Source organism: Dipodomys spectabilis, unplaced genomic scaffold (genome assembly GCF_019054845.1).
Source record: "Dipodomys spectabilis isolate Male_0828 unplaced genomic scaffold, ASM1905484v1 ptg000051l, whole genome shotgun sequence".
NCBI lineage: Eukaryota > Metazoa > Chordata > Mammalia > Rodentia > Heteromyidae > Dipodomys > Dipodomys spectabilis.
This window is the reverse complement of record NW_024870728.1, coordinates 7226285-7239978: the sequence shown is the minus strand read 5'-3', so window position 1 is coordinate 7239978 and position 13694 is coordinate 7226285. Positions and strand designations below refer to the sequence as shown.

General features: G+C 35.2%; 1 protein-coding gene across 2 annotated transcripts in view; it reads right to left on the bottom strand.

Moving 5' to 3' along the window:
- Window positions 1-275: 275 nt before the first annotated feature.
- Cul3 (cullin 3) overlaps window positions 276-13694 on the bottom strand; it is an 82452-nt gene continuing 69033 nt past the window's right edge. For both annotated transcript variants that reach the window (XM_042678993.1, XM_042678994.1), the window contains exons 12-16: window positions 13359-13455; window positions 11439-11573; window positions 9282-9468; window positions 5107-5252; window positions 276-1966 (exon numbers count right to left, since the gene is read on the bottom strand). In XM_042678993.1, coding sequence (XP_042534927.1) covers window positions 1835-1966; window positions 5107-5252; window positions 9282-9468; window positions 11439-11573; window positions 13359-13455 — 697 coding nt within the window. In that variant the 3' untranslated portion in view covers window positions 276-1834. The remainder of the gene's footprint in view (window positions 1967-5106; window positions 5253-9281; window positions 9469-11438; window positions 11574-13358; window positions 13456-13694) is intronic.

The window sequence follows — 13694 nt, the reverse complement described above, 5'->3', positions numbered from 1 at the left end:
AGTTTCTCAAACACAAAATACTAATCTTTAGTATACATTCCCTTAAGGGCACAGAGCAAAGCTCTTCACTGTTCATGGTATCACTCAGGCATGGTTAAATGTCATGGGAAGTAATGTCTGACATTTTTCATTGGTATCTTAATTGCATGATATAAATGTGGAAAATGCAGAGGCTGAGAGCATAAAGCTTATAATTTTATAATACAGATGAAGGCAAAGTTGTATTCAATAAAAGCATATTAGCAAATCTAAAAGGAAAATTATAATCCAAGACGCATGGGGGAAAATATTTATGTGGAGCTTTTAATCCATATTAGAATTCAGTTGTTGTAACTTTACCATAAATTTCAACAGAAACCATTGTCTGAAACATACATTCTAATAAATGTATCAACAGCATTGATAGTCAATGGAGGGTTGGCTATTTTAACTTATTAGTAACATTTCATTTTTCTATCTAACAGAAGACTATAGTGGTTTGCCCCAATTACATATCTGAAACATTGTCTTACAAGAACAAAAATGAAACAAAATTAAATAAAATTTAAGATAAAAATACTCTGAAGTGAAAGCAAACTAAAATCCTTGGCAGATCAATCAGGTAAAAAAACATTGGTGACAGTTGGAAGCACAGAACAACATGAATCTTCAGCACAAAGCACATCTTCGAAAACATGGAACGATGACTCGTCAGAGGACAAGAATCATCAGGTCTGAAAAATATTGCTCAATCACTTCCCAAAACACAGCTGCAAGAACGGAAGATTTCATTAAAACTATCAAGGTAATCATATTTATTGCATCTTTAGACTGCATTTTGAAACAGAAAATTAATAATGTACCACAGCTTCACCAAAATATATATTTAAACTGTGTATGGGGAGGGACCTTAGATATTTATGGACAATGTGTAGACTATATGTGCTTTTCAAAGGGGCTGAATTAAATATAACCAGCTGCCAACTTGTGCTCTGACATACTTGAATTAGTGGGTATGTGTATCCTAAATTCATTTATTCTTTGCTATAATAAATGAAAACACCACCCTATACAATCCACTATTAGCAGTTAAGTACAACAGCAAAAAATTATTGTACAATTTATACATACTAAAATATTTTCTTTCTCTAGAAATAACTCAGAACAAAACCTAATCATTGTAAGACTTCATTTGGGAAATCTCAAATTACAATAGGGAAAAACCAAATCAGAGTATGTACTGAGCCCAAAACAAAAGTTCTTGGTCATAAGGCTATAAGATTAGTTAGTGCAAGTGGAGGATAAAGCATGCTCAAATCGAATGCGTGGGTCTTTGTATATATTTAATCAAACCTTTAAATTAAACAAGACTAGCTAAAGAAACATCATAAGCAGAGCAAGATAACTAGGAATTTGTATCTCTTTTGTCGTTTCTGTTACCCAACTTACACAATGAGCAAAGTGCTAATAAGCAACACTACAGAAACACAGTTACATCAACACTGAAGACCTGGGGAATGAAATCCAACAATTTTATTTTAATGAGCTGTATTTTCTAAATTTTTGTTTTATTTTTTCCTGCTTTCACACAGTATTGAGAACAGAACGCGGCACATTCACATTTTCCCGAGGAACTGTAAAGATGATCTCTACAGGGATAAACGTTGAAAAGCCTGAAGCTCAATCAATTGATGTTGAAAACTCTCAAAGGGAGTAAAGACTTGATCTGAATGGTCTAGAACATGTACTGCAATTTAATAGAAGAGATGGTCGTCTTAATATTAATGATTTAAAAGAACTTCCCAGTCCATGCGAAGAGTACAGTCCAAGAATTAATTGAATTTCTGAACGCATTTTATGCTACGTATGTGTATACTTTGCGATCCTCAGGTGTTCGTGCCAAATATTCTCTCTCAATAAGTCCTTCAATACGTTTCTTAATAACAACTGGACTTGGTAAGAATCGAGCCTTTAACTGCTGAGTTACCTAAAAAAAAAAGGGGGGGGCACACAGACTAATTCTTACCGGAAAAATTTCTTCAACTATAACATTTCCATATAAACACACAGCAATTTATTCTGTCAAACTTTAGGGATGTTATTAGTGAATTAAAAGTATAGAAAATGTAAAAAGGTTTTAGTTGAAAATGTAATGTCTGGATAAGAACATACTCCCTTGTATCAGAATGTGAAAGATGAAAGTAGATTAGTAATTGAATTAGTTCGACTATTTTAGTATAATCTACCACTGTAGAATTTAATCATTTTGATAATGTATCTACTGACATTTTGGTTATTCTCCCAGTTCACAGAACTGACATGATGGTATAACCACCAGCAAACTGCCTATGCATTATGTGTCAATAATTCTGTATTATTTAATTCTCTTTACCCCACAAAGTAGGCTGTCTTATTTAATAAAGGAGGAAAATAAGGCAGGAGAAACATGAACAAGTAATAAATGACAGAGCTAGCAGAGATGAATCTAAACCTTTGTGGACCTCAAAATAATCGGCTTCTCTTGTACATAATCCATCCATCTACCCATCCATCCATCCCATAAGCTAGTTTTTTTTTTTTTTTTTTTTTTTCCCTTTTTGGGTCCGTTTGTGGGGCCTGAACTCTGGGCCTGGGCGCTGTCCCTCAGCTCTTCAGCTCAAGGCTAGCACTCTACCACTTGAGCCACAGCATCACTTCCAGCTTTTTCTGCTTTTGTGGTGCTGAGGAATCAAACCCAGGGCCTCATGCATGCAAGGCAAGCGCTCTACCACTGAGCCACCTTCCCAGCCCTGAAATCTTTGAATTTCTGAAACTAAGTAACACTTTAGTCTGTATACCAAAGTTATCATCCTTCTAGAGGATTACTCTTCTAGTATCAAAACTTGCTCTTAGTCCAGTGGAATTCCTCATTCTTAACACTGTTTTCTTCCAGGCTATGTACTGCTTTCTTAGACCTTTGCTCCTTCCTTACAGCTAGACTAGGTTGTATTCTAGACCACCTTGGCTACAGTTAATGTGCTTGATTCCTATTCCACAAACACCCTTTGATCCAATACACATTCTGTACCTACTATTTCACGTTAAATGTACTGGAGTCCCTGCTGAGTAAAGCTGATTTCTGTCTGTATAGATCAGAAATCAACACACTGCAGTCAGAGTGCAAACACGCTTAATTTTTGGAAAGTTTCATTGAAAGATGCAACGCACATTTATCATGTGTTGTCTGTATCTGCTTTCATTCCACAGCCGGCCATTTACAAAAAGGTTGGCCAAACTCTGGAAATGACTGCTTAACACAAACTTATAGTAGATGCAAAGTTCTTGAGCATCACTCTTTGAGAGATACTATTTCCAATTTCCAAGCTCCTTAAGCTCTTTAAGTGCTGTGCCTGACAATCTCACATCCTGTTTTACACAGAGGAGAGACCAATTTGACATCCCTCAAATCCCTTCCCGGCCAGGGGTCCTCCCCCACCCCCGCTTCCATATTTATGTTTATCAGCAGCTTAGCACACAATGTTGACACCTGCCTTGCCCTCTTAGGAAGAGGTACGTTCAGTAATATCCATTAAAACTGTCTACCACTCGCATTCCTGTCCAATTGTCACCTTTCTTTTCCCAGATGTTGGTATCTTCTCATTCTTCTTTCATTCCTTTTGTTTTTTAAGCATCCCCTTCTTTTATCCTTAGCATATAAACAGCTTTAATATCCTCCTATTTAGGGGAATAAGAAAGTCCAGAAGCCCCTACTTATCACTAACTTACCACTTAACCATATTGCTGTTCTCTGTCCTTACTTTCACCTCATTTACTTCCCAAGGCTTCAACTGTCTGGGTAAGTTATCTAATAATCTAACTGATGATCTGTCTCAAGTTCTCATTCACTTTAATCTTTCATGTTCTTTTTTTTTTCTTTCAAATTACTAACCACCCAACTCCTTGCAATTCTCTTCTGCCCAGGATATTATCCTTCTTATTGATTCTTTGGCAGTGTTCTCAAGTTTGAACAGGTTTCAGAATAACCTAGAATGTTTAGTTAAAAGCAGATTGTTGTGCCCTAGCCCTAAGGTTTCTGATTTAACAGAGCTGGGTTATAAATTTAGAATCTGTATTTTAAAAGTTTACAAGTGATTTAGTGCAGCTGGGCCAAAAAGTGTATCTTGAAATCCATTGCTCAAAAGGCAATGCCATTTGCTATTATCATTGTTCCTTATGTCGTAAGGAACATGCTATCCCTGAAAATTTAACTTAACCCAATGGTTAACTAAATTCCTATATAGTTAAATGATCAGATGCACATATGTAAATTCACTTTTATTTATTTTTTTATTTATTTCAAGCCCCATCATGGATGGCTTGAACTCTAGGCCTGGGCACTGTCTCTGAGCTCTTCAGCTCAAGGCTAGCATTCTACCACTTAAGCCACAGTGCACTTCCAGTTTTCTGGTGGTTAATTGGAGGTAAGAGTCTCACGGACTTTCCTACTCAGGCTGGCTTTGAACTGTGATCCTCAGATCTCAGCCTCCTGAGTAGCCATGATTACAGGTGTGAACTACTAGCGGCTGGTTAAATTCACTTCTAATCCTCATTCTCCAACCCCAACATTCAATCAGTATGTAATTGATACCTCTCCTGTTATGTTAACGTATAATAATGTCAAGTATACACGAAAATATTAACTGATATCCAGACTATAAACATATATAACTCTCAAGTGTTAAGAGACTTTAGTCACTTAGGCCAGAAATCTGAACAACTCAATTCCTGTCTCATTTTTTCTCTTCTATTCATCTCTTAGCTGACTATGTCAATGTGGCTCATGGTCTTCTCCTCTTAATATGTGAAATGAAGTACTTAATAAGCGGTAACCAGTACTAATTTTCAGAAATACATGTACATTAGTTTACACCAAGATTTTTAAATAGCAGTGAAATTCTTCTTTATTCTTCACATGACCATATTCCTAGCATTTTCATTATGAATACCTTAAGTTCTTATAGTATGCAGACTATCAAATGAGTGTCTTGGTTTATCTGTGAAGTGTATGTGATGAGTTCCAATGAACTGATTACTTCCTTAATGCTATTTTGCCTTTTCAGTACTAATCAGTCTTTTCAGCATGCTTACCTCTGCTACTAACACATTGTGTTGCATCTTCTTTCTAGATTTCATTATCCTCACTATAGCAGCTTCTATCTCATGCTTTCTGTCATCATCTACTTTCTGCCTCGTTTCTTTCCTTTCTGGGTCAGATTCACCTTGTTTGGCAGCAACTAAAACAGAAATAAAGGCATTTACCATAAGTATGATGGGAAAAAATAGTTTACATGAAAACTTAACAAGAAAGTAAAATAGCTAACAAAGTCAATTTGTTTTGCACTTCCCCCTTTGCCCTTCAAACAATATAAAAAGGAACAAACAAAACAACAACCAAAAGCAAAAACAAACACCATTATCATGACCATCATCATCAAAAAATCCATGCTATGATTTCCTGGAATTTGTTTCAATAAATAGTAATATGAACTTAATTTTTAAAAATTCAGTAATGGTAGCTGGATATTTTCAGTAGTAAAATATAATTATCAATATATAATATAAATATAAAAATATATAAAGAAAATAAATGCATAATTAATACAATAAATAAATATATAAAATAAATATACTTTTGAATTGCTTGTGGCTTCTTCATGGCATTCAATTGGTCACGGAGTATTTTACCACCACGACTCCAAGTTATATTTCACCATAAGTAGCTCAGATAGGTAAGTAACTGTGTTTAATGAATGCTAACTCTAAGACATCAAGTTGAGGAAAGTATTGTCAAGAGTTTGTCATCTAAACAAACAACTGAAAAGTCCCACAAAGATTAGGAACAAAAATAGTTAAGTAATTCACCTACACCTCCTGCCAAAACCTAGTAACAGCATCATCATCACACACATATACCGTACTCCAGTCTCTAGGATAGTCTGCCCTATAATCTGCAAAGTAACTACTACAGGATAAAATATAGGAGACCCTTTCTTTTACAACTTTGCTCTAACTGGAGTGGTAGACAAAGAAAACTGGTAACTTCCGTGTGTTATGTGCTCACAAAAGAAGGTATTTGTAATGCTTCTGGTAATAGAAACTAGAAGATTACAAAAAAGTAAGTACCTAGAACTTTGCTGACTTAAACCTAGGCACATATCTAAGCCATAAGATTAGCAGACATAGACTTAGAATATCATTCTGGTATGCATAACCATTCAGCTCTTTCTAATTAAAGAGTCCTTTTGTTAAGAATAGGACTTTTAGTCAGGTAATGGTGCCTCATGCCTTTGATCTTAGCTACTCAGGATGCTGAGGTCTGAAGACTATGGTTCAAAGCCAGCCTAAATGGGAAGTCCATGAGATTCTTATCTCCAGTTAACCACCCAAAAAGCTGGTTGTGGATCTGTGTTTTGCCTTGGGGGGGTGAGGGGGGAGAGGAGGAGTGGGGAGGAGGTCAGAGATAGTACCCAGGCCCAAAGTTCACCCAGGAAGTGGGAGGTGGGGGTGGGGAGGAATAGTACTTCTGGTAAACCTCTGATAAGATAATCAGTTATCTTAGAAAAAAGAACACATCAGATGAAAATAGTCTAAACAAAAAAAAAAGGTTTTCTTCAAAACAATCAATATTCTGTGAAAAAGTTATAGCATAAATTTAATGGAAGTAAAGAAAATAAAAATAAACTGTAAGCCGGGCGCTGGTAGCTCACGCCTGTAATCCTAGCTACTCAGGAGGTTGAGATCTGAGGATCGCGGTTCAAAGCCTGGGCCGGAAAGTCCGTGAGACGCTTATCTCCAATTAAACACCAGAAAACCGGAAGTGGTGCTGTGGCTCAAGTGGTAGAGTGCTAGCCTTGACAGTGCCCAGGCCCAGTAGTTCAAGCCCTATAACCGACAACAAAACAAAACAAAACAAAAAACCCCACCAAAAAACCTGTAATGTGGAAACCTTCATAGGATCATGGATCTACAAAGTAAAACAGAAAGAATATTGAAACAGCTGAAATGTATTTAACTATTTAACTAAATATTTGTGGCATACAGGTAATGGAAGATTGTTAATTTTCCTGAGAGACTATTAATTACTGTGATATCTTAGTCTAAGGAGGTATGTGTTGAAGTATTAGCAAAGTGTTAAGATGTTTATACTTCATTACTTTCAACTGTTGTAACCAACATATCTATGTATCTACATACATACCTACAAATAAATAATGATACACATATGGTAAGGGAGAAGCAGGGGGAAGGCTCATGTGGAAATGCTTTAATGGGTTTGAAATTAGGGAGAAAAAAATAGAAATCTGGAGAAAAAAACTAATATTTAAACTCCTCTGCACAGTGCTGGAATTATACCCTGGGAGCAGCAGGCTTGAAAGGGAAGTAGGAATGGAGACAATGGCCAACTATGGGAATGCTGAGGATTACCAGGAATCTAATTGTTCTCAAAAATTGCTTTAAAAAACCTGTTGCAATTTAAGGTAAAAGCAGTATAAATACATTTGAGTTATTTGCTCATGCTGCTTATTTAAGAAATTGGTTGTAATATTTACCAATGAAGGAACGTTTTCACTTAAAATTTATGAGCCAATATCACCTAAAAACCATCCTTCAAATGAAAAGCATTTTTTTTGGGGGGGGGGGGCACAATTTTATCACTGAAAAGAACTGTAAGAGAACCTATGTAGTCAAGTCCTTCATTATAGCATTGTATCTCTCTATTTTTTTTTTTCTTTTTTTTTTAGGAGATTTGAGTTCAGCCTGAACTGTCCCTGAGTTCTTTTGCCTAAGGCTAGTGCTCTACCATTTTGAGCCACAGTTCCATTTCCATTTTTTTAGGTGGTTAATTGGACTAGAGATAAGAGTCTTATGGCCCTCTCTGCCCAGGCTGGCTTTGAATCTTGATCCTTAGAAAACAGTCTCCTGAGTAGCTAGGATTATAGATGTGAGCCATCAATGCCCAGCTAGGGTTGAGACATAGTAAACTATCATAGGCACATACAACACACACACACACACACACGCACATACACACACACACATACACATAAAGGATGTATGAACTCAACAATAAAAACTAAAAATTCACAGACACTAATTTTTGGTAGTATTGATCCTGATAATATTAATGGGGGACATTACTTATAGTAAAGCAAGGTGAAAGTAGGCATTTCTGATCTATATTCACTCCAAATGTAAGATAAGTAAGCCCTGAAATCTAAAACACATTTCCCAAATCTATAGTCCCATGTCTTTCAATGAAGGGAAAAAAATAAGCTTAATTCTGTCATACATGTTAACAGTTTCATTGTTAACATTCAAATATATCACAATGACATGGGCCAATCTGGGTGGATTAAGTTTAAAATGCTATGTTTTGTACCTATGAGACAAGGAGTCAAGGCTTGAACAGACAGCACTCCAGTACACTAAGCACACAGAAAGAACTGGAGGTCAGAAAGGAAAACAAATTAAAAGTGTATCTATAAAGTTCTTGAGTCAATGTATATTAACAATGAGATAATCTTTACTATTTCTTAATGTACAAGTAAAATTTAAACATATTTAAAGCATTTTATTATACGGATATATTAGCTATAATGGAGGAGTTAGCAGTACTATTACTAGTTAAGCCAAGCAGCAAAATGCATTAATTTTTAATATCTGCAAGAGTGCTTTTCTATTTAAATACACAGAAAACACAAATCTTGCATTGTTACATATGTAATGGTATTTTGTGTCAAAAGGCTATGCAAAAACTGTTAAAAATTATTCAAAACAGTGTCATTTGTTTTTAAGTCAGAAAGATAATTTCTAATATCAAAATGTAAGATACTACATCTAAAGATAAAACTTCATGTAGGTAACTCAACTCTGAAAAATCTGTAGAACTGCTTTAGAAAGTAAGTTCCATTGCCTCTCAACCCTTTGTGTAAGATCAAGTGTAGTAAAAGTTAGCTTCCATGAAGAAAAATTACCTTGTAAGTCCTAACATGCTCTTAAAATTGTGTTTCATTTGCTGAAGAACACATGGAGTACCACGTTCCCACTATGAATCACTTTTACCACACTTGGACTCAGCGGCATGTGCCAGCAGAAACATCAAGGAAAGCTGCTTTACTTCTCACGCCTAAGTGTCAGGCAGCACCATGAGCATTCCCTTTGTTATAACAAAAAGCAGCACTTTTTAAGGAAAGAAATCCAACACATCATTTTTTCTACAGAAAAAAATATAATTTTTCAGAGAGAAAAATAATTTCAGATACCTGTTTGAATCTTGACTCTGTGTAGTTTGGATGTGAACTGATCATTAACTGTGAATATATGACCATTTTCTATTTCCTTGGACTTGGGTTCTTTCGTAAGAACCCGCTGGGTTGGTTTGCCACATGCGAGGGATTGTAGGGCTCTAACAAGCTCTCTTTCAGGGATATCTGTCTCCTGTTGAATTTCCTGAAAGATCACCAGATTGACATAATTAGACTTTCTGAAAGATTATAATTAACTAGCAAGTAAATTGATCAAGCAGTGGCTAAAGAGAGGGAATCACATTAAATAATTTACAACAAAGAATGCTCTGAATATTGAGTTGGCACTAAAATCTGATTATCTGAATAGAAAAATGAATAGAAAAATGCTTAATATTTTTAAAGATACATAAAATTTTTTGCTTCAGAAAACACAATTACTACTCTAAAATTGTTACCTTGAAGACAATACTAGGAACTTGCTTCAGAATTAGGTAAAAATGCACTGTTAACCACTTTTCCAAATAGTTTACTATTTTCCAAGCCTTTTCACACTACTACTTGGCTTAGCAATATACGTTTGTAGAAACAAATGAGCTCAGGCCTTCTATCAGAAAATCAAAATTTAGAATCTAAATTGACTATATCTACTGTCTGTGTGATGAAATAAACAACCTCAATACCTGAAAAGTAAAATAAAACAATAAACTATTAAGAAATCTGCTTTGAAGTCCAGATGAGAACTTTAGGGTATGAATAACATACACCAACAAAAAGAAAAAGGGAAGCAGTTTGGGATAAAATGCCATGCAGTTTTTTGGTTTTTCTTTGTTGGTCGTGGAGCTGGAACTCTGGGCCTGGGCATGTCCCACAGCTTTTCAGCTCAAGGTTAGCGCTCTACCACCTGAGTCACAGTGCCACTTCTCGCTTTTTCTGCTTATCTGGTGCTGAGGAATCGAACCCAGGGCCTCATGCATGCAAGGCAAGCACTCTACCACTGAGCCACCTTCCCAGCCCCACCATGCAGTTTTTAATTCACAATTTTCTTCTCAAGTTGATAGTACAACCAGAGAATTGCAGTCCTCTGTGACTGACTTTAAGTCAGGACTCAGAGAAATATAAATTTCAGAGATCATGCACATTCCTTTGCCTCAAATAACCTGTGCATCTGTAACTATGTATTTGTGCGCTTATGTACTTACGTGTATGTGTGTTCATAGGCAGGTATGTATTTTGTGTACCAACATGGTATTGGCACACAAAACTTGAACCATAATTCAATTTGGCCTTTTTGCCAGTTAACTGAAGATAGAGTCTTGTGAACTTTTCTGTCAGACTAGCTTTGAACTGTGATCCTAAAATCTTAACCTCTGGAATATCTAGGATTACAAATGTGATCCAACAGGGCCTCACTTTACCACTATGTTAAACATTTCAAACAGAAGTTAATCTCAAAAAATTAAAGTGTAATTATTGAAGTTATTATTAAGATGTAATTATATTATGCACATTTTGTGATTTATGTATTTATTCATATTCAAACAACTAAAAATATTTTAAGTGATATTTTAAAATGACAATCACTTACAGAGCTAACTATAGCAATTCAAAAATGTAACCTTTGACTTTCTTCATTCATCTTTATCTGGCATGTATTAGTATATTAATGTGTATGTATGAACACATCCACTTACATACCAGTATTAGGTATGAAAGCATCATAAGATGGATCTTTTCCATTGATTTCTTCAGATTTCCCATGTTAGGGACAAGATTAAACTAAGGGGAATTCCCTATTTTTGTTATGATACAAGAAAAGAATGAGACTGCATCCCATTTTATTTTGGTTCATGTATTTCTGTACTTTTAGCAAGACTGCAAGTTCTAAACAAGGCCAATAATCCAGAAATATTATTTCTCAAAATGTGGCACTGAACTTTTCAAATTGCTCAAACAGTTAACTGAACCTGAAGATTAAATATACCTATAAAAAATAGCTACTGAAGATAAAAATTAACTCCATCTCAGTTTGAAAAGTCCTATAAATAATGTTCAAGAAAGATACTTAACACTTGCTTAATCAATATTCTTGATACTCAATCACACATAATTTGTATAAAAACAAAAGCGACTTTCTAGATAGGACTCAATAATATACATAGTCAAAACCCATACCTCAAATGTGTATTTTTCTCTATTATTAAAGAGCATTAATATGGTCATCTGGAAAGTGGAGACTTGCAATATGTGCTTCCGTGTATTAGAGCCAGTAACTTGTGCACCTCCAACACCAACTTCAGATCCATCTTCCTGTTTGATGCGTTTTTTAAAAACAGAAACAAAATACAATTATCTCAGGGTGACTGTAACAATGTTTCAGAAATCAGTCCTATAACCTTCCTCCTCCTACTCCCTGAAATAAAACTATTTTACTACTCTTACATGAAAAGGCATCTATTATCTACCATACACACACACATTCTTTGCTTAGGACGTTTTCATTTTTCCCATTGTGAACATTTTAATGTAGCTGAATAAGTAACTAATCAACAATTCCATTACATTTAAAGCTCAAATTATTTTAACCGTATACAGTGGGATGATAATCACAACCCACTTATGAAATACCACTAACAATTTTATTTCTTTTCCAGTAGTAGCAATAAATGACCAAAAATGTCATTCTAAAAACTATTTCTGCTTTATGACTTAAGAGGTTTAAAGTGGAGCCTTAGGTCCTCAATAATTAACAAGGGCATGTTTGAAAAATCTATTATTTCTAAAGAAATGGTCAAAAGTGCTATTTAGAAAAACTCCAGTTCTGTCTGTAGTCTCTGTTTTGGGCTTCCCATTCCCAGTCAAATATGTCAAATAATTCTGTTTTGTTTTTTTTTTTCCTTTTTCTTTTCTTTTTTTGTTAGTGGTGGGGCTTGAATTCTGGGCCTGGGTGGTATTCCTCAGCTCTTCAGCTCAAGGCTAGCACTCTATCACCTGAGCCACATTGCCACATCTGGTTTTACTAGAGATGAGACTTTCATGGACTTTCTTGTCTGGGCTGGCTTTGAAATGAGATCCTCAGATCTCAGCCTTCGATTACAGGCGTGAGCCACCAGTGGTGCCTGGCTCAAATAATTTTCTACCAGGCAAGTTGTAAAAGACTTCACTCATTTCAAAGTGAAAAAATTATGATACTTATATACTTCCAACAATAATACTTTGTTTTTACAGTAATATGTTATGTATAAAGATTCAAAAATTAAAATCAACTAGGTAATTTTTAAAAATGGTTTTCTAGAAGGCTTTGTATTAGCTTTCACTTTTATGGCAAATGATTAATCTGAATCACACCAAATAATTACAATAACCTATTATTGCAAACCTCACTATTTTAGGTATTACAAAATATTATTGTTACCAAGTGCCAGTGGCTCATGCCTCTAATCCTAGCTACTCAGGAGGTAGAGATCTGAGGATTTCATTTCTAAGCCAGCCTGGGCAGGAAAGTCTGTGAGACTCTTTATCTACAATAAACTACTCAAAAAACTAGAAGTGGTGCTGTGACTCAAGTGGTAGAGTGCTAGCCTTGAGCAAAAGAAGCTCAGGGAAAGTGCCTAAGCCCAGAGTTCAAGCCCCAGGACCAGCAAATAAATAAATAACCAACCACTATGCATTATAATTTTTATGACTCCACTAATATTTATATGTCTGACAAATCATCATTCTCTTGGTTTTGATTCATTAGAAACAAAGATTTAAAGAGACTGTGAAAAAGGGCTCATGCCTTTTATGCTATCAAATCAATTCTACATATTATTTTATGCAACATGATCTTGAGTTTTACCTCATCGTTACTGTTTTATTAGTTAAGGAAAACTATTGGTATCTTCATATTTTCAGATGAAGTTAGCAACTGAAGGACTAGAATAAATCAATGCCAAAACATCAATATTTGAAATAGAGAAATTCTTTTTTGAATAAGTTCAAACTTACACAATGAAAATAAGCTCTTCTGAATACTCAGACCCACACAAATCTCTGATCAGTTATATAGATTTATTTTAATTCACTCAGTATGTTCAAACTATTAACATTTACCTTTTTAACTGGACCATAAAAGGTGGCATTAAGATCGGCAGAACCCATATGATGCTGGAGTGTGAGCTGTCGACCACTGTGTTTGGCTAAGTAGAACCTTCAGTGGATCAAAACAGGTTTAGAGAATCATGCAATTCACATATCTGACATACAAACTTACAAACGTATTCAAGAGACATGAAACCTATGAATTAAGTTTACTCCCAACCCTTCACAGAGAAGAAACTGAGGGGCAAGTAGAGATTTTGCTCCAACACATTAGTTGATCCCTGATATGTGTAAGACCAGCGTTCTCCATGGTAATCCAATAATCAGTTTTATTGTAAGCTATTGATA